Source organism: Lithobates pipiens, unplaced genomic scaffold, assembly GCF_037356315.1.
Source record: "Lithobates pipiens isolate NorthernLeopardFrog02 unplaced genomic scaffold, aLitPip1_a1.2 Scaffold_28, whole genome shotgun sequence".
In the NCBI taxonomy this organism is placed as follows: Eukaryota; Metazoa; Chordata; class Amphibia; order Anura; family Ranidae; genus Lithobates; species Lithobates pipiens.
In genome coordinates this window covers 153,979,634-154,006,136 of record NW_027507789.1, presented here as the reverse complement: position 1 = coordinate 154,006,136, position 26,503 = coordinate 153,979,634, and the positions used below count along the sequence as shown (strand labels likewise).

The window sequence follows — 26,503 nt, the reverse complement described above, 5'->3', positions numbered from 1 at the left end:
ATGGATGGATGGACACACACACACAGGGATGGATGGATGGATGGACACACACACACACAGGGATGGATGGATGGATGGACACACACACACACAGGGATGGATGGATGGATGGACACACACACACAGGGATGGATGGATGGATGGACACACACACACAGGGATGGATGGATGGATGGACACACACACACAGGGATGGATGGATGGATGGACACACACACACAGGGATGGATGGATGGATGGACACACACACACAGGGATGGATGGATGGATGGACACACACACACAGGGATGGATGGATGGATGGACACACACACACAGGGATGGATGGATGGATGGACACACACACACAGGGATGGATGGATGGATGGACACACACACAGGGATGGATGGATGGATGGACACACACACACAGGGATGGATGGATGGATGGACACACACACACAGGGATGGATGGATGGATGGACACACACACACAGGGATGGATGGATGGATGGACACACACACACAGGGATGGATGGATGGACACACACACACAGGGATGGATGGATGGATGGATGGACACACACACACAGGGATGGATGGATGGATGGACACACACACACAGGGATGGATGGATGGATGGACGGACACACACAGGGATGGATGGATGGATGGATGGACACACACACACAGGGATGGATGGATGGATGGACACACACACACAGGGATGGATGGATGGATGGACGGACACACACAGGGATGGATGGATGGATGGATGGACACACACACACAGGGATGGATGGATGGATGGACACACACACACACACACACACACACACACAGGGATGGATGGATGGATGGACACACACACACAGGGATGGATGGATGGATGGACACACACACACAGGGATGGATGGATGGATGGACACACACACACAGGGATGGATGGATGGATGGACACACACACACAGGGATGGATGGATGGATGGACACACACACACAGGGATGGATGGATGGATGGACACACACACACAGGGATGGATGGATGGACACACACACACAGGGATGGATGGATGGATGGACACACACACACAGGGATGGATGGATGGATGGACACACACACACAGGGATGGATGGATGGATGGACACACACACACAGGGATGGATGGATGGACACACACACACAGGGATGGATGGATGGATGGATGGACACACACACACAGGGATGGATGGATGGATGGACACACACACACAGGGATGGATGGATGGATGGACGGACACACACAGGGATGGATGGATGGATGGATGGACACACACACACAGGGATGGATGGATGGATGGACACACACACACAGGGATGGATGGATGGATGGACGGACACACACAGGGATGGATGGATGGATGGATGGACACACACACACAGGGATGGATGGATGGATGGACACACACACACACACACACACACACACACAGGGATGGATGGATGGACACACACACACAGGGATGGATGGACACACACACACACACACACAGGGATGGATGGATGGATGGACACACACACAGGGATGGACAGGCATATCTCACCCTCGGCTTATACACGAGTCAATAGGTTTCCCAGTTTTTTGGGGGTAAATTGGGGGCCTCGGCTTATACTCGGGTCGGCCTATACTCGAGTATATACGGTATATAATTCCACATGTGTTAATTCATAGTTTTGATGCCTTCGGTGTGAATCTACAATTTTCATAGTCAATATAATAAAGAAAACTCTTTGAATGAGAAGGTGTGTCCAAACATTTAGTCTGTACTATAATCTCTCTTCTATGAACAGATGAACTATGCTGAAGTTCCCAAAAGCAGTCCAATATTTTGTTATTTTATACATTTGGCAGAGCTGACAAACATCTTACAAGTAGAAGTGAACCATTACATCTTAGAAGTGAACCATTTCTAGAATCAACTACAATTTACACAAAAACAGTAAATTTACTACTCCGTCTTCAGAAAAGTCATAATCAACACAGAGTGTTCTGCGTGGTGCATGAACTTGTCATCCTCAGACACAGCATTCAATTTGGGCACAATATGTGAAGCGTTTTACCTGTATGACTAAAGGTTTCAACTGGGTGGCTTCAGGTCCCTCAAGGATGCAGCCAAACGCCATAACTGCAGCGTCCCTGTACCGCCAATCTGGGTTCTTAATGTGCTCTTTGATGAATGGCAATACATGGGGCACAATATCATCCTCACAGCATGTAGCCAGTAGCATGAGACACACACCAGCAGCCTTACAAGGATTCCAGTCATCATCGTCGTCATTCTCATCCTGAAAAAAAAAAAAAAATTAGAAGTTAAAATGGACGATAGAGATCTCCATCTCCAAGGCTTAAGACGTTGGCTATAGGCATCTCAAATTTTCAGAATGGCATTCCTACTAACCTGTTTTGTCAACGTCTGTGTCAGAATAGGGACCAAGTACTGCAAAGCCCCCTTCGCATAGAATTTGCTTGTATGTTCTGGAGGTCTTCCCTGTTCAGCTGCCTGCAAAAAAAAAAAAAAAAAAAGAGAAGACTGCTAAGTAGCTTTCATACCCAATACTATATATTGGTGGTCAGACTGTCCAGAGTTTTCATTTAGCAAGGTTGCTGACCTAGTAGGAACAAGACATCCACAGTGTTCTGACAGATTCCTCATAAGAGGGAAGGTAACTTCCAAAATGAACCTAAAGGCACACTGAGCAAAAAGTTTGTACGCTAATAACCCATTTTCTTGGGTCCATTGAGGGACAGTCAAACCCTTTGGGTTATACTACTGCGAGGAGGGGGAGGGGATTTTCCCTTGTCCAGGGGGACAGAAGTTGAAGCCTAGGTTCACACCTGTTGCTGTGAACAGCATGCGGTTTGGACAGGAATTGCACTGCATTCCTGTTCAAATCACATGCAATTCTATTGCAATGCGATTGGAGTCATTTTGTATAGCTCAAATCACACCATACCAATTCAAAGGTGGTGCATACATCTTGTTTTGCCGAACTGGAATCAGTTCAGACCCATGCGATCTGATTCTGTCAATCGCACCGCGTTTAGCAAATTTTTGCAGCGTTAACAGCAACACCCGCAGCGGTTTGCACGGAGTGCAATTGTGATGCAGTGTGGGAAATGCACAGGAAACGCTGCGAACCCTGCACCGCATCAGTGTGAATCTAGGCTTTATACTTCAGGTGCCCAAAACCCGATTTGCACTTGCAAAATTTTTGCTTTAAGAACAATCGTTAGATTTTAAAATCATTAATGGGGTCAAAATTAACTTGTTCCAAACCACAGAGACAGGAAAACTAAGCAGAATAGAACACTTCTTGAGTGAATTTTTTTTCAAAATGTGTTTTTTGTTCAGAAATTGAAGTTTAAAATTTTAATGTTAAAAGAAAGTGACATTTACAAAAAACAGGGTTAGTTCATTCATTGAGTATAAAGAATGTTTGTACAAATATTCTCAACTGAAAATCTATACATGTATGGCCAACATTAGGCTTCAGCCATGGCATCAATGGCAGTGACCTTGAAGCAGAATGGTGAACTACAGTACTATGGCATGGTCCAACTGATTCCTGATCAATGACTGTCTCAGGGTGTAGAGCTTTCCAAGGACTAACAAACAAATCAAGCAAAGTTACAGACTGTTGATCAGGAGACAAGATTCCTTGGAAACCAACTTTACTTCACTGACAAGTTGTCGAGTACCGCTTTCCCAGGTAAAGAAAGGAAAAACATTAAAGCATAGACTTCCCAACTTTGAGACACTGGGCAGGGACAACCTTGTCTTAACATCCTGTCCAGGTAGTAAACCAACCTTGCCTTGAAAGACTGAGCCCCAGCCTCCTGATGCAAAAGTGAAGAGTTGCGCAACTTCTGGACTGGAGAGTTAAAAAAAGGAGACTAAAGCCAAAGCCTTTTGGCTGCAATTCTATGGATTTAAAAAAAATAAAAATAAAAAAAAAATAAAAAAAAAAAAGGGGGAGGAGTGCAGTTTGTTCTGCACACCTATGACAAGGTTTCAGCTGATAGCAGGCTCTGAAAAGATCAACCAAATGGTCGTAATCTGCCCAGAAGCCTGGGCTCAGCCAGCCAATGAAAGCCTGAGCCAGCCGCTCCCAGCCCCTCCACAGCCTAAGGCTCCATTATTGGATGTTGGAGGACCAGAGCAGAGAGCTGCTATCTAACAGCCAGTAACTCTGCTTGCAGAACAATGAGGACTGAGCAATCATTTGATCCCCCAGTTCCCAGTCTTAGAGCCATGGGGGACAGATGAAGCATTGGATTGATGCTGCATCCAGCTAGGCGAGTCATTTTTTTTTGTTAACCCGTACTTCTAAATGCTTCTCCTAAGAAAAAAAAAAAATTCAGCAACGTGTTCGTTCCAATGCAGATTTCTGAAATTTCAGGACCCAGCTCAAACTCTGCAAGATCTGAACAATTCAAGCTACATTGCGCCAAATCCTCAGCTGAACACTACAGGAGGTTATCCAGATATGCCAAAAACAGACCTGCCCCGGTAGTGTATCAAGCATAGCATACAGATGAATCATTGCCAACACTAGGGGTGGACAGGGCAAGCTAAAAAGGGCACAGCTACAATCTGGAAGTGCTGGGGACCCAAACAAGACTAAAAAAGGGGACATGCAAGTATGTATCCTTGATGTCAGACCCGGTGAAATTTGAGCCTGAATGAAGACAATTGAGGCCCTTAAGATTCAAGATGGGGTAGATTCCCCATTTGGTTTGGGAATCGTAACAAGTCAGATTAGAACCACAGAAACTTTTCCGTCAGTGACTGGGCAATAGCAATAAAACTAAAAAATAAATAAATAGACGGCTGCATGGAGATTTGGTAATCTGTGTAGAAGATTGGTAGACATGAATTCTAGCTTGTAGCCCCCTGGAACCACCTCCAGCACCCAAGCATCTGAGATGCTGGATTCCTAGATTGCAAGGGCTTAGTAATGACAGTATAGAGCCTTGTATTGTTTTTTTCTCCCTGCTTTGCCCAGGCAGGGAGCAGTACCAGTTGAAGTTGCATGCTGATCCTCACATTAAGTCGTGCAAACCGTGTCAAGATTTGACAGTCTCCAAGTGGTAGAGGCCTCAGTCTCCTAGGGTGAAGCATTGTCTTAAGGATTTAGAGACAGTCAGTCTCCATGGCTGAAAGCGAAGTGGATGCAAAGGTGTCGAAGCACACCTACAAATTCTGCAATAAGCAAGGCATAGAGTCAAGCAGAGGGCAAGATTCCAGTCTGTCATTGTCAGGCAGAAAGGATCATGAGCTGGGCACCAGAAGCCCTCCCCCTCCATTGTCTGGCAACACTGCAAGGCAGTCCAATGGGCTACTGCTGAGGAAATGTTGACCTGGACAAGAGCAGTGCATGATGTCATAAGCCTAGGCTTTTTACCATAAAACAAGGAAGTGGGCTGTACAAGGCATTTACTGGCAGAAAATTAAGTTTTTTTACTAGCCAAAGTTAAAGCAAGGGCAGAAGATTTATTAGATTGAAAGTTGGGGGAAAAAAAAAAATATATATATAAAAAAATAGAAACACTGAAGGTCGCTTTAACAGGTGGAAAACAATGTTTGATAAGCACTAACAATATGATGGCAATTAGTAATAAGCAGTAAGGCCCATCCCCACTGGTGTGCTTGAAAACTCATACCATGTTTTTGACACGTTTAAAATGACTTTTGGTGCGTTTTCTGGATTACTGAATCTAACACGCACCTGTCAAATTTAGAAGATACAATAATGTAACCAGCATTACCTCAGATGCTTCAATTGCCAAGTCCATTTCCTCATCACAAACGTTGGACCAGAACTCAATTCCCTGCAGAGCAACTTCATCAATTTCATTCTTCATTGCCTCCACAGTGATCTACAGAACACAAAAAAGGTGCATTACATAATACTCACCTCAAACTAAAACAAAACCTGGTTATGATCACATACTCACAGCAAATAGTGCAGGACCCATGTACGTTTCCATATACTGATAGTACAAAGACATGATCTTCACCAGATTTTGTAATGCAGCCACTCGTACCTACAAAAAAAAAAAAAAGGGATGCATGAATAAAAATATCCAATGTGGAGCACCGCTACATGGAAGTTGGAGAAGTCAAAATTGGGGGGGGGAGAGGAATCAAACTCACCCTAGTATCAGGACATTGTGTTGCTTCGCAGACCACTTGCATTATATAGTGTCTTTCAGCCTTGAAAGGAAAAATGTAATTAATATACACAAAACACAGAGTTGAGAAAATAGGGCAAACATGTTACATTTGGAATACAAAAAAAAAAAAACCATCAGGATTATACGGGAGCATTATCCCTCATTAATTTTAGCAAATAAAAGCTTACTGTTCAACTACGAAGTGACAAATAGGCAAGTGAAATGCTTGCCAACCATTTTAGAGCAAAAAAACTACAGATATTCTTACATTCAGGGGTCCAGCGACAATGAGATTCTTTATTCCATTCTAGTTTACACTACAGAATAGTGAAAGGAAATACCCACAGACCAAGTCCGGTTTTAGGCCTGCACCAGTTTAAAGAGGAAGTAAACCCTGATGGGTTTACTTCCTCTTTCATTCCCTGCAAAGGTAAAGTATAATGGACTACTATACATCACATAGTAGTCCATTATGTGTCACTTACCTGAAACAGGAGCCAGCGAAGTCACCGCTATCCCCTGTAGTCCGGCGCATCCATCTTCTCGGTGGGTCTCACTGCTCCGCAGCGGTCATTCGGCAAAGCCGCGATAAAGTCACTCCCGCACATGCGCACGGGAGCCGGCACATCGCCGTTGACTGCGGTAGCTGTCTTTCGGCAAATATCTCCTAAACTGTGTAGGTTTAGGAGATATTTCTTGGACCTACAGGTAAGCCTTAATCTAGGCTTACCTGTAGGTCAAGGTTTGTTGTGTTTACAACCACTTTAACTGTCTGCTGGTCAATCTCTTGCAACTGCATTTCGAAAATTGGCTTGCTACATTACAAAAGTATCTAATCAGAGCAGCAGAACCTTTGCCCAACTTTGTAATTGTCATTAAGTGTGAATTCCAAGTGGGGTTTCTCCAAAAGTCTTTTGGGATACCAAGGCAGAAGGTTATTAAATCTGCATCAACTGAAAAGTAAATTAGTTGATGGTCACATTAACCTTCAAAGCCCACCCAAACCATATGTAGTAGCTATGACAAGATGTTGGCCCTTAAGAACCTTGCTACAGCACCAAGTATCTGATTAACCTACTGTTACCCCAACCTACCAATACATTCTCATAATTCCTTGACTTTCATTCCAACTTCGTAGCCCAATTATGTCACTGCCTTACCACGATCTAATACAAGTGCCCTTGCCCCTGAAGAGGGGTGACCACATTGCCAAGCACCTTTCCTTAACAGGGTTGCAGACCGTTTCTGGGGCATCAGGGTCTCTGGGCACATGGAAGCACAGAAAACAGGACCTTGTGTTACCCGATGTGCAGGGCAAGATGTAGTGGATTATTAGTAAACAGGTCCCATCTTTAACTGTAGGCTAAAAAAAAGCAGATAAGCTGTGCCACAATCAAGATATTTCAGGTTATATTCTACCAACATAAGCATGAAATTTCAAGCTCCAACTAAAGTGCTGACAAAGAGGTTACTTCAGCAGTCAGTGAGGAAGTTACAAACATGCAGCAGAGTTTGGCCAATTTAAATCCATCTGACTGTTTCAGTGCACAGAACAATAGCCAGTCCAAGCATTACAACTATCTGCTGCAAGCTCAGCAATTCCACAAATTCTCTATAGCACATCCATAGCTCTGAACTCCCCCAGCATTAACGTTACTGTACAAGAAGACTGAAGTTGCAGGTAAAAGACAACACTTTTCTCACCTCTTTGTCAAAGTTCGATTTTGTGAACTCCAGAGAGTTGAGCAGAGCGTTTGTTGCCGCTAGTCTGACATTGTTACTTGGCTCCTCTTTTCTCATACCCTGGATGATAGCAGTCAATATTTCATTTGATTTATGCTGCAGTTGCTCTGGATCCTAAAAATAAAAATAAAATTTACTTAGAAACAGTAGAAAGCATCAGAATGGAATGTAGATTAAGAATATGAGCTTGGGTAATCTGGGTGACATCATACTGTTCAAGTGGACACTGATGGGGTCTGCGTTCTAGGGAAAACTAGCTGGAACTCTGATACAAGCAAGAGACACTTCCTGCCTCCCAAAGATCAAAATCTAAGGTCAGTACTAAAATTTAACAAGTCGGATTAATTAAGGTTTGGGGGGGGAGTTAAAAGCCAAGTGTTAAAAAGTATGGCCAAGTTTCTTGTGAGTTGAAGAAGCACAATTACTTTTGTCCTCTTGTGTGAAGTCAATGGCCTGCTGGAGCAGGGCTACTCGAGGCTCAGAGAAAACCAATATTGTGAGGATCCACCCTGCTGTCAGATTTGGTAGTTAGCCCCGCCTCTTAAGGGTCCTTTCACACGGGGCGGATCAGTGCCGATCCGCCCCATGGATATCCGCTTGGTTGGACCTGTCACAGTGCCGCTCTCCCCTACGGGAGATCGGGTGATGACGGACCGCAGTGTCCATCGTCATCCGACGACGGATTAAAAAATTGATTTTTCCTCCGTCACACTTTTTTGGATCGGAGCAGGTCGGATGTCAGCGGACATGTCACCGCTGACATCCAACGCTCCTTAGACCTCTGGAGCATTCGTTCAGGAGGGTGCTCAATTCAGGTTTCAGAGCAAACAAAACACCTGCACAGTATAAAGGGTATGTATACATACACAATCTTTATTCATTGCATGTTCCCCCTGAAGCCACCAGCTACAGCCCTGATGTCTTCCTGTACATTGTAGGGCCAAAAGACCTGCCTTGTATGCAAGGATCCCCAGAATCCATCCACATGCCAGAATGAGTGGAGGAGAGAGTGCTGATGGCAGAGGAAGTAACAGGCCACTATCACGACCTTCATCATCCCCTGGGAAAAATGAACAGATAATTCTTTAATTCTTTCCGGGGGAGAAGAGAATATAAATGTTTTTTAAAAAGCCAATTCCATGGTTATGTCCGGCTTTAAGGTTTGCTGATCTGGAACAAGTATGCAGATCAGAGTTGGACAGAACCATGCATCTGCATGCTTCTCTCAGCCCATAATTAATGCCCACTAAATTTTCCAACATGCATAGGTTTCGCACACTACCCCATTTCTGTATAAAACACCCCATATAGTACCTACTGGGAACACAAACTCCTCCATATCCATGATCTTTTCATTTCAAATACCTTTAATAGGGATTAAAGGTTTCCTCTGCCTATAAAAATTTTGTTAAGACCAGCATGCCCCATGAGAGCTGCGGATCCCACAATACAGTGTAGCAGCTTGCACTGTAATCTGTGTTGTGTTCTCAGCTAAAGTCCAACACACTTGCCTTCTGTGGACAGAAAACCAATGTCATTATGTGGTAAAATCATCCAGGAAACGCCTTTCGTTTTACCCCATGAACACAAGGCGTTCCGATTGGCCAAGAAGGCAATTGACATCACAGGCTTCACCTTGGCCACAGAACCCTGCATAGTCATTTATTGGGAAAAAAAAAAAAAAAAAAATGTAAGAGATTCTTGAATGGCTCATTTCCCAGCCACAGAAAGGAGGCAAGCAAGACTCGGCCAGAACACAGCACAAGCTGCTGCACCGATTTACAGGGTCCACACTGACTGCTCTGGTATAAGTCAGTAAACAATAGGAGCAGGCTAGCCCAAACTAAACATTTTTTATAGCAAATTAAATAGTCAAGGCCTCTTTCACACAGCCAATCCGTTCAGGTCCACCTGTCAGTTTTTCAGGCAGACCTGAACGGATGCTCCATAGAGGTCTATGGAGCGTCGGATGTCAGGTGACATCCGACACCCTCCGAAAAAGTGTGAAGGAGGAAAAACCTACTTTTCCATCCGTCATCGGATCGGGCAACGACGGACTGTGCGGTCTGTCGTCATCCGATCTCCCATAGTAAAGAGCGGCGCTTTGACAGGCCTGTCCCTGCACTGTCATCTTCCTGCTCAGCGGGGATTAACGGGGGCGATCCCCGCTGAGCAAGCAGATCTCATCACTGATCCGCCCCGTGTGAAAGAGCCCTTATTCTGCACTTAAAGAGGAAGTAAACCCTGATGAGTTTACTTCCTCTTTCATTCCCTGCAAAGGCAAAGCATAATGGACTACTGTGCATCGCATAGTAGTCCATTATGTGTCACTTACCTGACACAGGAGCCAGTGAAGTCACCGCTGTCCCCTGTAGTCCGCCGCATCCATCTTGTTGGTGGGGTCTCGCAGCTCCGCCACTGTCATTCGGCGAAGCCGCGATGACGTCACTCCCGCGCATGCGCACGGGAGCCGACACGCACGGCAGCTCCGTCGTTGAGAATGCCGCGTTCAGTGCGCCTGCACGCCGCTGTCTACGACGCATGCACCGTGTACAGTGGTGCCTGTTTTCGGGCGAATATCTCCTAAACCATATAGGTTTAGGAGATATTTCTTGGACCTACAGGTAAGCCTTAATCTAGGCTTACCTGTAGGTCAAAGTGGTTTGTAAGGGTTTACAGCCACTTTAAACCTGTGCAATGCAGCTACTACCCCCCACCCACTGCAGAACACAGGCCCCATCAGTGTCCACTTGAACAGAATGAAGTCACCCAGATCACCATTTTGATTGAATTGTAAAGCCACAATCTCAAAAAAATAAGTTCCAGGAAGTATTTTTAGTGAATAAACCCCAAGAATTAATTTTTCAGTAGGATTTCTTTTACTGGTAATTTGGCTTCAACCCAACAATAATTGTAATCCCTTTATAGCATTTCTTAAATTCCATAAAAAGGGAAAAAACACCTTCCAAACATAATAAATGCTATCAAGATATAGCACCTAACGAGATAAAAGCAATACACTTACAATGTCCTGGCAAATATATCCAATTGCTTCCAGCGTAGATTCTTTCATGTGCTCTGTACTGTTTAGGTCGGTCACGTTCGCAACAAGCTGCGGTATTAGTTGAGGCCATTGGTTGACTGGTATTTCTGCACATGCTATCCCCGCCACGCACTGTGATGCTGAACTGGGCCTGTAGCTTTCGGTTCCCAGAGTCCGCAAAACCTGTAGAGCAGATACATGTCACTTAAGAGCTATTGGTTAATTTTTTTCTTTAAAATTTGTCTACTCAGAACTTACCAGAGCTTTGATCTCACTCCGGACATTGGAATCAATTGCCAGCCACCGTTGTTGGTACTGGGTCTTCAAATCGGGGTCTTTTGAGGTCAAAGAGTTCTTAATCTGTAAACCGGAAGCAACTCTAGCAACCTGGCTGTTTGCAGGATTGGCCAGCACTTTTGAGAGCTCCAACAGGAAAGTTGCCTGGAAAGAAAGAAAGAGTTAATGCAGTGCAGACTGGATAGTGGTAGTTAGATTATACATAAAATTACACATATTTGCATAGCTATACAACCTGCTTTGCGTTTGAGGCCTTATAAAACAAAAGATGCTTTAATGGATACAGCATTTTTGCCAGTCATAAGGCACTGAAGCTGACCACAACCATTTCATCACCAAGAGGTCAAGAGTGGCACTTTTTTTGGTACACTAAAATAGTCTGAGCACATTAGGCAATTCTAAGAAAAATATATTTCCTAATGCTAGCGTTTCCCCGAAAATAAGACCTAGCGTGATTGCCGGTGATGGCTGTAATATAAGCCCTACCTCCCAAATAAGCCCTAGTTAAAGTCCTTGTAGGTCTTATTTTCAGGAAAGTTTTTTGGAGAGGTAGGGCTTATATTGCATCCACCACAGGCCCCCTGCAGGTTTAAGTCATAATGTACTAATATGCACCACATGCAATCCAGCACAGTTATGGCTCTGATGCTTCTAGCTTCACCCAGTTCTTCCGCCTGGGATCACAGGCTCCGACTGTATGAATGGCTAAGGCCGTGATGACGTTACTCGTGCGCATGTGCCCTGGAAACTCCAAAAAGGTATGCCATCCCTTCAGAGAGCATGTACTGGTGAGTGACATCAGGTGTATTACATATAAATATTTCCTAAACAGTGCAAGTTTAGGAGATATTCATAGGCAAGCCTCATAGACTTACCTGTAGATACAAGTTAAAAAGTAGACGTTACTTCCACTTTAAAACCAGCAATAGCATCTTTTTCAGGAAAAGGATAACCAGAAATGCAGATTTTCAGATTTGAAGGACTGCAGATAGCAAACCCAGAAAGCGCAAAAAAAAAAAAAAAAAAAAAAAAAAAAAAAGTGTGAACATTTGATCTTTTGCACGCCTGTCACTGCTGGGGGCACGTAATCATTAGCTGTCTGAGCCAAACCAAACTTGACAGAAAGATGATTGTGTATTTACCTGGATTAAAACCACAGTTTACAGTATGTTTCAGGACCCTATTAACAAGTTAAGAATTACTCCAGACTGCAACTACACAGCAAAGCATCCAGAACAAGGACACTTTCCTCTGCCTTTTACGTCAACAGCCCAAAATAAAAGCTGGTTCTAGTCCTTGTGAAAAATATATATTACAAATATGCCAACACATTGCAACAATTGCTAAGGACACAGCTGCTGAGTTAGGCTCCTGTCACACAGGCAACAGTTTAGTCACTCTTTGAAAAGATTGTTTAAATCATTTTTCAGTTCAGATCAAGTCAGTTTTTACATCTGCCCACTGGTGTTCTTAATCATGACTCATTGGGGGGGGGGGGGGTTTGCCCACTGACAGCAGAATGTAATTAGAGTAAGGTGATCTGTTATGCATGCAGCACAGCGCATTCTGCGCCCTGACTGGGCAACGCTTTACCCAATCAGGGCACAGTAAAAGTTGGTTAAAGGAGCAGGCAGCAGCCTTAAAAAAATAGGATTTTTAAAACTGCTTACCTGTAAAAATCCTTTTCTTTGATGTACATCGGGGGACACAAAGCCATAGTAATAACGATGTGGGTTATAGCAGCAATCAAAGTGTATAAGAAGGGAGGGACCTGTGTCCCCTGATGTACATCAAAGAAAAGGATTTTACAGGTAAACCATTTTAAAAATCCTATTTTCTTTTATCAGGGGATACAGAGCCATAGTAATAACTATGTGGGATGTCCCATAGCAATGGTAACTGAAGGGGGGTGGGTGGGGTTGGGAGACAGAATCAAGGAAACAGGAGGCCAGAGGACTCATACTGCAGTGTATGCTGTGCCCAAAGGCAATATCCTCATGACCTTCAATATTGAAAAAAAAAAAAAAGTCCTGATCATGTACCATCCAAGAGGCACCAATCATCCTGGATGAATATGCTCTTAATATGAGAAGGAAGAACTTTCTTCTTTAGGCTGGGTTCACACTGCAGCGATGCGGGAATGCTGCAAATCCGCTGCGGGTTCCCGCATCGCATGCCTCCGGCGGCAGTTCACACTGCCCTATGCGAACCGCTGGGAGTGTCAGTGAAACGTTAGCATATCGCAGTGCGATCTGCAAACTCTGACAGGAATCGGATCGCATGCTGCGGACAAAAAAAAAAAAAAAAAAAGTCCTGTGCTAGTTTGGGCCGGATGCAATGCAAATTCAGCCATACTATCTGTATGGCTGAACTCACATCGCACAGAGATCGGATGTGATTTGCAGTGCGGTACGAATCACATCCGATCTCATACACCGCAGCAGTGTGAACCCAGCCTTAAGCTTGAACAATCACTTGACAAATCCATTTGGAAAATAGTGGATCTTGACGCTGCCTGTCCATATCTTGGACCCTCTGGCAGTACAAACAAAACCTGTGTTTTGCGAACCTGAGCGGTCACCTTTATCTAGATTCTAAACGCTCTTACTAAATCAAGAGAAAACTCTTCCCCAGATTAAGGCTTCTGGGGAGAAAGGAGGAAGAATATCTTGGTTTAAATTAAAAAAAACTTACCACTTTTGGTAAGAATTCAGGATGAGGACATCAAACCACCTCATCCTTATGCATCATGAAATAGTTCCAATACTCTAGCAGAAGAAATGGCAAGGAAAAAAAAAAAAAAAAGAAAAGCCACACACTTAGCTTTCCTGTCAAAGAAAGAATGTCTCGTAAGGTTCAAACTGCTAATTTAACAAAGCCAACAAGACCAATTTTAATCCTAAGAATTTAGAGGTGCCTTGATAGGGGGAAACTGAATAAGCTATGCACCAAGAGTGGGAAGCAAGAGGCCGTAGGAAAAAGACATCGACCCGGCCTGGATCTAGCTCTTGATAAAAGTCACGGCCAGCTTCATTTCAGATCTCATATGCAGGAATCCTACCCTTTGACATACATCCTGGGGTGCCAACCCCTGGATCCATACCAACATATGCCTTCCAGATTCTAAAGTAAGTGATTCTGGAAGCCGGCTTCCTGGCATTAGTCAAAGTAGACACTACTGAAGGAGATCACCCACAATCCTCTAGAGTGGGATTCAACAGTTAAACCTGTAAACTTGTCCGTAAAGTAGGATGAAATACTGGAAGGTATGGCTATAATGGCAGAGTCCAAAGGACTTCTACTGCCCTCTTTATCACGATAAATGAAGATCTTCTGGGACCCGGCTAGGGCCACCAGAACCACCTCCTGTTCCTGCTTAATCCTGCGGAGAAGGCACAGAAGTAGCAGAGCTGGAGGAAATGCATAGATCAATGAGAACTGATCCCCTGGGAAGACCAACGAGTCTGTTCCGCCTCCTTTCACGGTAGGCTCCGAGACCTTGAAAGGAAACCTTCAGGAACAGGGGTACACTCAGGTAATCCTGGACCTGAGAGAAGACCCTGTCAGTAAACTTTTATTGGCCTTACTACCAAGAAGTACTGGATCCCAAGGGCCCAGCTTTAAAAGCATTCGCAAGCAAAACCTTGTGTCTTCAGATGACGAGGCTCGGGTACTGTTCATTTAGTCCATTACAGAGCCATCAGGTCAGGGTGACTGGCTCTCAAAGGATTACTGCCTGTGGAGCCCAGTACAACACATCCTTACACGTGCCCAACACCTTAGACACCGACGAAAAAACCAAAAAAAAAAAACCTGAGGACTCCCAGTAATGGGAGGGGTTATATGGGGGGGGGGGGGGGGGAGTAGTTCACGCCTTAAGGGGCGTGCCAGTGTCCAACACCTGATATAACCCACATACTTATTACTATGGCTCTGTGTCCCTTGATGTAAGAAAAGAAAGTGATTGTAAAGTCAGGGTTCCCCTCGCCAAAAAACCTTCCATGTGTAGCAACCCCCCCCCCCCCCCCAAATACTAACCTGAGCCCCAGCCAGCGATGTCCACAAATGAATCAGCTGTCAGGAATTTCCCCTCCTGAGTGCCCCCACCAGCAAGCAGATTTCAATGGGGGCACCCAAGCTAAGATGCAGATCCATCTAACCATTTAGACACAGCTACAGTTTTGCCCTGCCTTCTGATTGACTCAACACCCTGAGGAAGATCAGGCTCAGGCAAGTATTAGGGAGCTGCTGCACACAGCTGTTTTTTTTTTTTTTTAAACCCATAGACAATCTGGGGTATTGTCATGAGGAAGATGACACCAGACCCAACAATGCAGACGAGCTGAAGGCCACTATTAAAGCAACCTGGGCTTCCATTACACTTCAGCAGGGCCACATGCTGATGACCCCCATGCCACACCACATTGATGCAGTAATGCATGCAAAAGGAACCCCTCGACCAAGTATTGAGTGCATACTATACATGGACCCTTCAGTAAGCCAGCATTTATGTATTAAAAAATCTTTATTGGGCTTATGTAATCTAATTTTCTGAGATGCCATAATCAAAATTAAAGGCCCACACCATGTACTTTTTTGGAAAAAATATCAAAGCTCTGCATAAAAATCTACAGACATGTACTTTACTGTCCTCCATGATTCCAAAACGCATCTATTGAGTTGACCAGCTGATCTCATTGGCACACACCCTGCATCATTCACCCTCCCCCAGCTGCACTTTTTTTTAATGAGATTCAATCAGTGATCACCCTTCTCACTAAATACACGATATACAATCAGATTGCAGTGTATGGCCATCTTTATACAAGTACATAGAAGGAAGTGGCCAGAAACACTTAGCTGTCAAGCCCCCCCATCACATCTCTGCATAGTGGGAAGTCAATCCCACGTGCGTTTTTTTTAGCAAGGTGGGGAGGCATTGGAGCATTTTCACTCACACATAGGGCAGCCCATCCACCTGGCTGGGCCTACACAGCAACAACCCCAAAGCAGGTTCAGAATTTATTTTATTTTTTTTAAAGAGCAGAGCTTGGTGCGCTTTACTTACTGAGATTTTGGAGCCTCATTGTTCTTGTAAGCACGCACCAATTTCACTTTCAGGCCCCATTCACATTTAGCCTGGTGGAAGCGCACATTTTTTGTGTGTCGTGTAACAAGCATAGGGCAGCCTGTCGATTTAAATTGGCTGCACTACATGTGGTTTAAGGGACATTTGGCATTTTGTGGGTTGTGTGTCTTGCAGCATTTGTCACATGGCAAAATGTGTGTTTGGTGTGCCATTATCTAGTGGCCTTCACTTCCTCCCCTGGCGCTGGAAAGGAAGAAGATCCTCCCCCCCCACCCCCAATCTTCTGGGACACATCACAGGCCCCAGAAGATTGCCTGGCTGGTCACAGCGTGGCTCATGCAGAGCGTGCCCAGCTGGGAAGCCACAGCCAGGCACCCACAGTTAGAAAGCCAGCGGCGCAAAGGAGGGGGGAGAGGAACGGGGCTTCTTGTGCCCACGTTGCTGCACTGTGGGACAGGCGAGTGTCTGATTATTAAAAATCAACTGTCAACTTTTAAATGGGTGGAACACCACTTTAAGAAGTGCTTGAACTATATCACTGTGTGTAACATCTATTAGAAAATATAGAAGTTTCACTTTTTGAAATAAATGGACTGTTTGATATTGAAATTTTATGAGATGCATTTGCAGGCAAGGGCGGGGCCATCTGGCATCACCACCCCCTTGATGTCACTGACCCAGCATGCACTGGTCTGTGACAGCACAAGGGGGTGGCGTCACTAGGTGGCCCCACCCTTACCTATACAAGAACTGTCAAATGATGGGAGGTGGTATTTGACAGTCAGCCGTCGAGTGCTGAGCGATTTTTTGTTCCGGGTGCAGCTGGCAGCATGATTGACTAGATTTACACTGGAGGACACGAATAAAGGAATTGTCAAAAACATGTTTATTACTCTGACATTTGGTGAATGGGTAGGGGTACTATAACCCATACTCATTCACATGGGGGGGGTATCCCCCTTCTTAAAGAGGGCTTACAGATTCTGATAATCCCCCTGCCCACAGACCCAAGACCACAGCCCAGGGTTGTGGGGGAAGAGACCCCTTTCTCTTGCAGGACATTGCGATATAGGCATCCTGAGGTTTAACAAATTTAAAGCAGGGGTTGCAAGCAGTGACCGCTGACCAATCTGAGGTTTGGTAAACCGAAAACAGTCTGCCCACTAAAATCACTCAAACAGCCCTGAGTGTTTGACCAGAGAACAGATTTAAAAGATTTTTTTTTGCATAATTTTACTTGCCTAGCTGGATGCAGCAGACCGATGCGGCAGCTGTCCATACCTCCCCAAATTCTGCACGGAGAACAGAGCCAAACATCGCCAATTGCGTGGGTCTCTCACCTCCATGAGCTATGCTGACTCAGCATCGCTCCTTCACTCATTGGAACGATGAGCTGTGGAGGGGCAGGGAGCGGCCATCTCATCAGCTCGCTGAGACTGCCATCAGTCAGTCAAGGCACCTGGCGGATCCAGACTCCCATTGTTGGGATGATGCACTGCCTTGACCGATCTCTGCTGAAAACTGGTCACAGGAGTGCAAAAAAAAAAAAAAGGCATTCTTGTGACCCAGAGGTGAAGCCCAGCCCGAAAAGATCAGGCTGGACAACTTCTTTAAACACGTCCTAATTTAACCCCCCCCCCCCCACCTTAAATCCCAAAAATAGACAATTTTATATAAATCGCTCTGGCTAGAGAAGGGAAGCGTTAGAACCCACATGAGGTTTGAATGGCTACTCGTGTCCTTGTTAGGTAGGAATAACCTCCATGTGACAAAAACCACTATAAAGACCATTGTCAATGCAACTGAAAGTGAAGGGAAATCAAATGCATGTTGTCAGACAAGGCGAGGACAAGTCCACAATGAGTCACACGGGTCTACAATGAGTCACAATAACAACTGTCCGAGAGGAAATTCTCACATTACTTCCTGTTGTATCTTCACAAACCAGTGGCAAAGCGGGGGCTTTACCAGTTGGGCACAAGCAGCAAGAGGGTTTTACCCCACCTCAACCCAAAATTTAGTAACATGCTAGCTATGCCTACAGGACAGTATCTGATCAAGCGTTGACCCAGCTTTTTAGCTGGATCCTGACAGCTTCGAACCTGGAAATGCTCAGCGCCTTCTGGTTAACTGATGGCAGAAGAGATCTAAGAGCAAAAAACGTTCACTGATCTGTTCCCAATCCTGATTGTGTTTATTTTGGTCCGAGGAACCACAACAATATGTCTTTACAGTACTGTAAAAACGATCAGGTGTTTTTGCAGCGGCCCAATCACTGACCAGAAGCCAGCTGAAGAACAGATGTTTTATGCTCAAGACCTAGGACAGTGATGGCGAACCTTGGCACCCCAGATGTTTTGGAACATTTCCCATGATGCTCCACTACAATGCAAGGTACCAGAGCATCATGGGAAATGTAGTTCCAAAACATCTGGAGTGCCAAGGTACGCCATCACTGACCTACGACATTAAAGACTGGTACCCAGAAAGCCAGCATCCTCATAAGAGCTGCGCGATTAATTGTTAAAAAAAAAAACCACGCAATCTCGATTCTCTTCTCTGACGATCTCTCCCACTGAGAATAGGCGATTCTTTCATATGAGTGGAGAGATTATCTGCTCACTCAGCTGTCAAAATAAAGCATCCCGGGCAATCTGCCAAGTTTAGAACTTGCATGAAACATTGTAACTAACTTCTTAGGCCCCTTTCACACATGCGGACATTATGTCCGTATTTCATCCATCCGTTTTGCAGATGAAATACGGACATACATGCATCTCTATGGGATAGCGGGTGTTTGCAGGTGAAAATCCGCAGACACCTGCTATCGTCCGCCTCCGCAAACGGAGGAAAATCCTATTTTTCTATCCGTCTGCAGAGCAGATCGGATGAACACGGACAGACGGTGCTTGTCCGATTCCCCATAGAGAAGAGTGGAGAGCTGACAGGGCGGTCCCTGCACAGTGTGCAGAGACCGCCCTGTCCGCCGCCGGCTCAGCGGGGACAACGGAGCGATCCCCGCTGAGCAAGCGGATCATCACGGGCCGGTTCATTACTGATCCGTTCCATGTGAAAGGGGCCTTAGATCAAAGGCATAGAACTTCTTGTGTAAACAAATAATCTGGGTAGTCTGTCAAGCTTTCAACCATGTATAAATGCAGGAAGTTTAACCACTTAAAGTCGAAATCTTTTTCAGACACAAAGTTAAAATCAATATTTTTTGCTAGAAAATTACTTGGAACCCCCAAACATTAAAAAAAATATATATATATAAATATATATATCCCTAGGGAATAAAACGCCAATTGCTGCAATATTTTATGTCACACTGTTTGCCCAGCAGTCTTTCAAATGAAATTGTTTGGGGAAAAAAAAAAATACACTTAACCCTTTCCCGCCGAGCGTACCCAGATATGCGTACTCGGCTTCTGGGGGTTATACCGGGATGATGCCCGCACCTGCAGGCATCATCCCAGTACCGTTTTTTTGCAGCAGGCGATTGGCTATCCAGGTATAACAACTGATGCGGCTAAAAGCCGCTCGGCTGTTATGCCGGAGGAGCGGGAGGGGATGTCCCCCCCCACCCGCCGCTGTTACCGGTGCTCCTGCTCAATCGGGAGCACCGATCAGAGATCCGACGCCTCCGGCTGCTGCGGAGGAACTGGAACGAAGCCGTAATCGGCTTCGTTCCAGTCTCATCGTAAACACGGAAGCGACGTCATGACATCACTTCCCGTTTACTCAGCTGCCAATGGCGCCGGTTTAAAAAAAATATCCGGTATTCAGAATCGCCGTTTTTGGCGATCTGAATACATTGAAGTGTAAAGGAGGGGTGGGGGGTCTTTTAGACACCGGATCCCTCCATAAAGAGGACCTGTCACCACCTATTACTGTCACAAGGGATGTTTACATTCCTTGTGACAGCAATAAAAGTGATCAATTTTTTTTAAAACAATTTAGTTATTTTAAAATAAATAAATTTTTTTTTTTAAGTGCCCGCCGTCCCCGCGAAGCAAAGAAAACGCATACGGAAGTCGCGCCCGCGTATGTAAACGGTGTTCAAATCACACGTGAGGTATCGCCGCGATCGTCAGAGCGAGAGCAATAATTCTAGCACTAGACCTCCTCTAACGGTAACCTGGTAACCGTAAAATTTTTTTAAAGCGTCGCCCATTGAGATTTTTAGGTACCGTACTTTGTCGTCAATCTACAAGTGCGCGCAATTATAAAGTGTGACATGTTTGGTATCTATTTACTCGGAGTAACATTACCTTTCACATTACGCAAAAAAAATTGGGCTAATTTTACTGTTTTGTTTGTATTCATGAAAGTGTCCCTTTTCCCAAAAAGTTGCGTTTAAAACACCACTGCGCAAATACCGTGTGACATAAAATATTGCAACAATCGCCGTTTTATTCTCTAGAAAATATATATATATATATATATATATATATATATATATATATATATATATATATATATATATATATATATAATGTTTGGCTTAGTCATGAAAGGGTTAAAAAAAAAAACAGTAAAGTTAGCAATTTTTTTTTGTTTTAATGTGAAAGATGTTATGCCGCAAGAATCGTGATCCATCTAAGCAAAAAAATAAAATAAAAAAATTGTGATTCTCATTTTAGCCAGAATCATGCAGCTCTACCTCATGTCTACAGCCATTTCACAGGAACAACTTTGCGAGACAATGGCCCTGAATTCTTTCAGCCATGATGACACTCCACTGGCACCAACGTTCTGGGTGTTGGGAGTCTCCAAGCTGTACCAAACAATCTTCTATTACAGAAAGATGTGATCACTAATATACTGTACAATATATTAGGTTGATGGGAAAACAGTCCCATGTGGGGAATCACCCCCCCCCAGCCTATGCAATTGTAGATGTGTATTCCAGGACAGCCGTCATTGTCGGCTCAGTGCCTGTGTGCCACCAGGGTGACTGCACTCCTGGAGTTATGTTATCCTATACTGGCCAATCAAAATGGCCAAAGAACGGTGATGTGTCAAATAATGTCCATTGGATAGCGTCTGCCCTTGCACAGTACAGAGGACAAGGAGATTCTGAAAGTCTCCAAAGACGAACGGCGCCTGCGCAGCGAGTCCAGGTTCAAGCCCCCCATCCAAGTGGACATAGAGTTAGTGGCTTCTAATTACGTGATCCATGTGTCCAGGGAGGTCACAATGTCAGCAACCCTGCAGATCAACTGCCGAGTGCTGCCACTCTTGGTAAGGGAACCAGGCAGTGCACATGCATGCTGCGCTTTCTAATTAGCCTGGTGGCAGGGGCAGAACTTCCAGGAGATAGTGTCATGGCCCATCTCCAGAATTAGGGAAGGGGACCAGTTCCTCCCCCCCCCCTCCCCAAAAGGTGCCAAGCATGGCATTGGGTGGATTTCGACTTTAGGGCTGTCAGCAGATCAGCCACTACAAACTCAGCAGAGAGCAACTGAGCATGTGCAGAGTTTGTTATTGGGATTTAAACAGTATACACACTTTTAAACAGGAAGTAAACCCTAATGGGTTTACTTTCTCTTGGTCTCCCTGCAAAGTTAAAGCATAATGGGCTACTATGCATCGCATAGTAGCCCATTATGTGTCACTTACCTGATACAGAAGCCAGCGATGTCACCGCTGTACCCTGTAGTCCGGAGCGTCCACCTTCTTCTGGGTATCGCTGCTCCGGCCACTCCCAGCGCGATGACGTCACTCCCACACATGCGCACGGGAGCCGCCACTAACTGCATATCGCCACATTTTTAAAGTAATTTATTAAGGCAGCTCTGGTGTCGTCGATCTCTTCTCCCTCCAATGTTGTCGACATGCTCTTCCGATGTAATGCTAGGTCCGCCCAATTCCTATACAAGTATTGGCACGTGACGACATCTGGAGGCGCCGCCACCTTGTGACATCACTGTCCCATCATGGATCAGCGGTGAAGTCACAAGGGGGTAGGGCCTCCAGATGTCATCAGCGGATAAGTATTGGTACATGGTGAACCCAGCATTACAGGGGGAGGGCATGTTGAGTAGAGGTCGACTGATATGTCTCTCTCTGTCCGATGCCGATAATTAGAAATCACTGTGGCCGATATAAGATGCCAATTTTTTTCCTTCCCCCTTCATCGCAAAAATCTAACAGACACCTACCCCACTGGGCGGTTTTCGGGGTGCTTTTGGGCTAAAAATAGCACCTGTAAAGTGCCTTCAAAACCGCTCCCCTGCAGTCTGTGTGAAAGACAGGTGACACGCTGGCAGGATGTTAAAAAAATAAATAAAAATATATAGTCCTGCAAGCAGCACCTTTGGAGTGGTCTATACCACTCCTGCCCATTGATATGAATGGGCACCACTGCCAAAGCACATGCAATGCATTTAACCTCTTCCTCGGCTACTAGCTGGGTTATATGCACCCCACTAGCAGCCAAATAGCACCGCTAAAACTAGCATAGTTTTACCATCGCCTGCCCCAATGTGAAAGCAGCCTTAATAAGTGATACAGAAAATTGTACATTTAAACATTTATTAAACAAACCTGCAGTTTACTTGTGTATAATTTAGATTTATATAAAAAAAAAAAAAGGCCAACTTTACTGTTTTTTTTTTTTTAATTAGTGTATTTTTTTAAAAAAAAAATTGCGTTTGAAAGACCTCTGTGCAAATGTCGTGTGACAATATTGCAACAACCGCTATTTTATTCCCTAGGATCTCTGCTAAAAAAAATTATATATAAAATTTTTGGAGGTTCCAGGTGATTTTCTGGTAGAAAATACAGGATTTTTACTTGTAAGCAACAAGTGTCAGAAAAGATTTAGTCTTTAAATGGTTAAACTGAAAACACCTACACACAGAGCTCAGTTCATTTAGAAGTGTAAACATTGTATCTCTTTACTCTGTGTGGCAGACTACCCAGAGAGGAGGAAAGTTTGCTTCACTGAAGATTCAGGCAACTTGCATTGACTTCTATTACAGAAGTCATTTGCAAGTCGCGCTGTAGTTATAATCTGCCTTTTTATCAGCACAATTGGCCGATGCCGATTAAAAAACGTCAAATATAATCGGTCGACCTCTAATGTCGAGACAGCATCGAAGAACAGAGGGAGAAGACAGGGAAGAGACTAACCGGAGAGGTGGAAAAGAGTAGACATCAGAGAGAGAAGAACTGGAGGATGAAGACAACGGAGAGAGAAGAAATTGTCAGTCACTGGAGATGCCTTAATAAAATTACTGTAAGCCTGTGTATCGTTTTCCACACACCCACCACTCCTACAAGTGGCTGTAAAAACAACCCATGTGCATGAGGGCCAATACTTAGCGGAGCCATCTCAAGCCAGTGCTATACCTAGGAGCAAAGGCTCTCTCCCTCCTAGCCTTTGGCTCCTGTTTGCATAGAGAACTATAGGCAAACAAACCCCCCTTTATCTGGAATGGGGGGGGGGGGGTAAAACCCCGTCCAATTTTTATTCACCATCTGTGTCCCATTGTGAAACAGGAAGTGTGGGGGAATCCCTGCAAAATTAAGAGAATTCCTTGCAGAACTAATGTCCCCATTAGTAGATTTCCCCTCTTAGTTTTCTGGGGACAACCCAAATTGGGTTCTTTTACTTCCAATGAGAATAGTACACAGGACAAATAGGGTAAATCTCCCCAACGGAGACAGATAGCAATAAAAACTGATAGGGTTTCTAATCTTTCCCCACTATACAAAACTAAAAACGTTTTTTCTTTAATCAAATCCTGTGACAAGGGTGAAGGACTCAGCAAAGTGCCCGCAGGAGTGCCATAGGCAGCAGCTTCCTATGGTGGCACACTGAGCAGGAGCACTGGCTGGGGACCCCAGTTGGAGGATAGGGGCTGCACTTTGTAAAAACACTACACAGAGCAGACAAATATAAGATGACACTTGAAGAAAATAAAAAAAAGAAAAGTTGTGTTTACTTTAGGTGACAGCTGCCACACATGCAAGTGAAGGCACATCTGCTGTGCACACTTAGGAGTCAGTAAGCTCTCAGATGATCCGGGTACAGAAGAAGTACGGTGACCCCATACAGGGAGGGAGGATGATCTGGGGTCAACGTACCTCCTCTGTAACCAAATCATCTCCCTCCATGGGATCATCTTACCTCCTCTGTGCCCAGGGAGGGGGGATGGCCCGGGTACAGAGGACGCATGGTGACCCCATGGAGGGAGGGGGGATGGCCCGGGTACAGAGGACGCATGGTGACCCCATGGAGGGAGGGAGGATGGCCCGGGTACAGAGGACGCATGGTGACCCCATGGAGGGAGGGAGGATGGCCCGGGTACAGAGGACGCATGGTGACCCCATGGAGGGAGGGAGGATGGCCCGGGTGCAGAGGACGCATGGTGACCCCATAGAGGGAGGGAGGATGGCCCGGGTGCAGAGGACGCATGGTGACCCCATAGAGGGAGGGAGGATGGCCCGGGTACAGAGGACGCATGGTGACCCCATAGAGGGAGGGAGGATGGCCCGGGTACAGAGGACGCATGGTGACCCCATAGAGGGAGGGAGGATGGCCCGGGTACAGAGGACGCATGGTGACCCCATAGAGGGAGGGAGGATGGCCCGGGTACAGAGGACGCATGGTGACCCCATAGAGGGAGGGAGGATGGCCCGGGTACAGAGGACGCATGGTGACCCCATAGAGGGAGGGAGGATGGCCCGGGTACAGAGGACGCATGGTGACCCCATAGAGGGAGGGAGGATGGCACGGGTACAGAGAACGCATGGTGACCCCATAGAGGGAGGGAGGATGGCACGGGTACAGAGAACGCATGGTGACCCCATAGAGGGAGGGAGGATGGCACGGTACAGAGAATGCATGGTGACCCCATAGAGGGAGGGAGGATGGCCTGGGTACAGAGAATGCATGGTGACCCCATAGAGGGAGGGAGGGAGGATGGCCTGGGTACAGAGGATGCATGGTGACCCCATAGAGGGAGGGAGGATGGCCCGGGTACAGAGGATGCTCTGGGGTCATTGGACCTACTCTGTAACCAAATCATCCTCTGTACCAGGATCATCTCCCTCCATGGGATGATCGTACCTCCTCTGTGCCGAGGGAGGGAGATGATCCAGGTACAGAGGATGTATGGTGATCAGTAGAGGGCAGCCGCTCTGATCACCCCCCCCTTGCATGTCACAGGCTGGGTGCAGCTCCCACATGGGTCCGCTTTCCCGGCACTCAGATATAGGCCGCAACTCAACCCAACGTGTTGAGCAGCCACCGCCCCGCCTCCTTCACCGCTCCCTGAGCCGCGCCTTCCCATTGGCCAGCCACTACCCGGCTCAAAGTCAGCTCTCTCCTCTATTGGCTGAGCGCGCATGGCGGGCAGGTTAGGCTGTGAGTGTATTGGCGGTTAGCGGAGGCCTGAACTCGGGCCGCTCCAGCAAACCATGACCGGCAAATCCCAGCCCGGCCAGCCTGACAGCACGCTGCTAGTCCCTGCCCCCGACCTCCCGTACATTTTCCATCCCGTACCGCACATAACCCCCGCTCCTCACCTGGTTCTCGATAGCCGCCTGCTCCAGGAACTTCTGTGCCGCTTCCAACTCATTGCGGTCTGTAGAAAAGACAAGACGTCAGTCCGCGCCGCTCACCACAACTCTCCCCCGGTCCCTCGTGCAGGGACAGCCGGCTACCTTCTCCTCATGTCTCCCACCCCCTCCCCCACACACAGCGCTACCTCACCTGGAGACACGGTCTTCTCGAGGATAGTGATGAGCTCCATGCTGGCGGTGCCGGTCACTGCTCGGGCGGTGCCGGGCGGGCTGCCGGAGGAAGGGAGGGAGCGTGGCGCGGAAGGATCTGAGCGCTCAGTGCGAGAGGAGGAGGGGCTTCGCCGCGCACTGATATCAGCCCGACCTCGCTCAACGCACACAGTGCTGATTGGTGGAGGAGCACGCTACGGCGGCGAAGGATTGTGGGAGGGGAAGGGCGGAGACTAGGGGCGGATGAGGCAGTGGGCGTCACCCCAGTGGGGTCATACAGCATGTGCTGTGAGGAGAGATAAAAAGGCGGCGGGGGAGGGGAGTCTCCTCACAGACCGGGAAATGTCTCTGGTGTCAGAAAAAAATTCTTAATGAAGATTTATTAATAAA

The 26,503-nt window shown here is 46.0% G+C and overlaps 1 protein-coding gene across 1 annotated transcript in view; it reads right to left on the bottom strand.

Moving 5' to 3' along the window:
* KPNB1 (karyopherin subunit beta 1) overlaps positions 1–26,257 on the bottom strand; it is a 54,068-nt gene extending 27,811 nt beyond the window's left edge. Inside the window, exons 1-10 of the mRNA XM_077459723.1 lie at positions 26,094–26,257; positions 25,907–25,965; positions 11,242–11,424; positions 10,966–11,166; positions 7,902–8,054; positions 6,178–6,237; positions 5,979–6,068; positions 5,790–5,900; positions 2,419–2,520; positions 2,081–2,305 (exon numbers count right to left, since the gene is read on the bottom strand). Of these exons, the coding sequence (XP_077315849.1) occupies positions 2,081–2,305; positions 2,419–2,520; positions 5,790–5,900; positions 5,979–6,068; positions 6,178–6,237; positions 7,902–8,054; positions 10,966–11,166; positions 11,242–11,424; positions 25,907–25,965; positions 26,094–26,133 (1,224 nt within the window). The 5' untranslated portion in view covers positions 26,134–26,257. The remainder of the gene's footprint in view (positions 1–2,080; positions 2,306–2,418; positions 2,521–5,789; positions 5,901–5,978; positions 6,069–6,177; positions 6,238–7,901; positions 8,055–10,965; positions 11,167–11,241; positions 11,425–25,906; positions 25,966–26,093) is intronic.
* Positions 26,258–26,503: the final 246 nt, after the last annotated feature.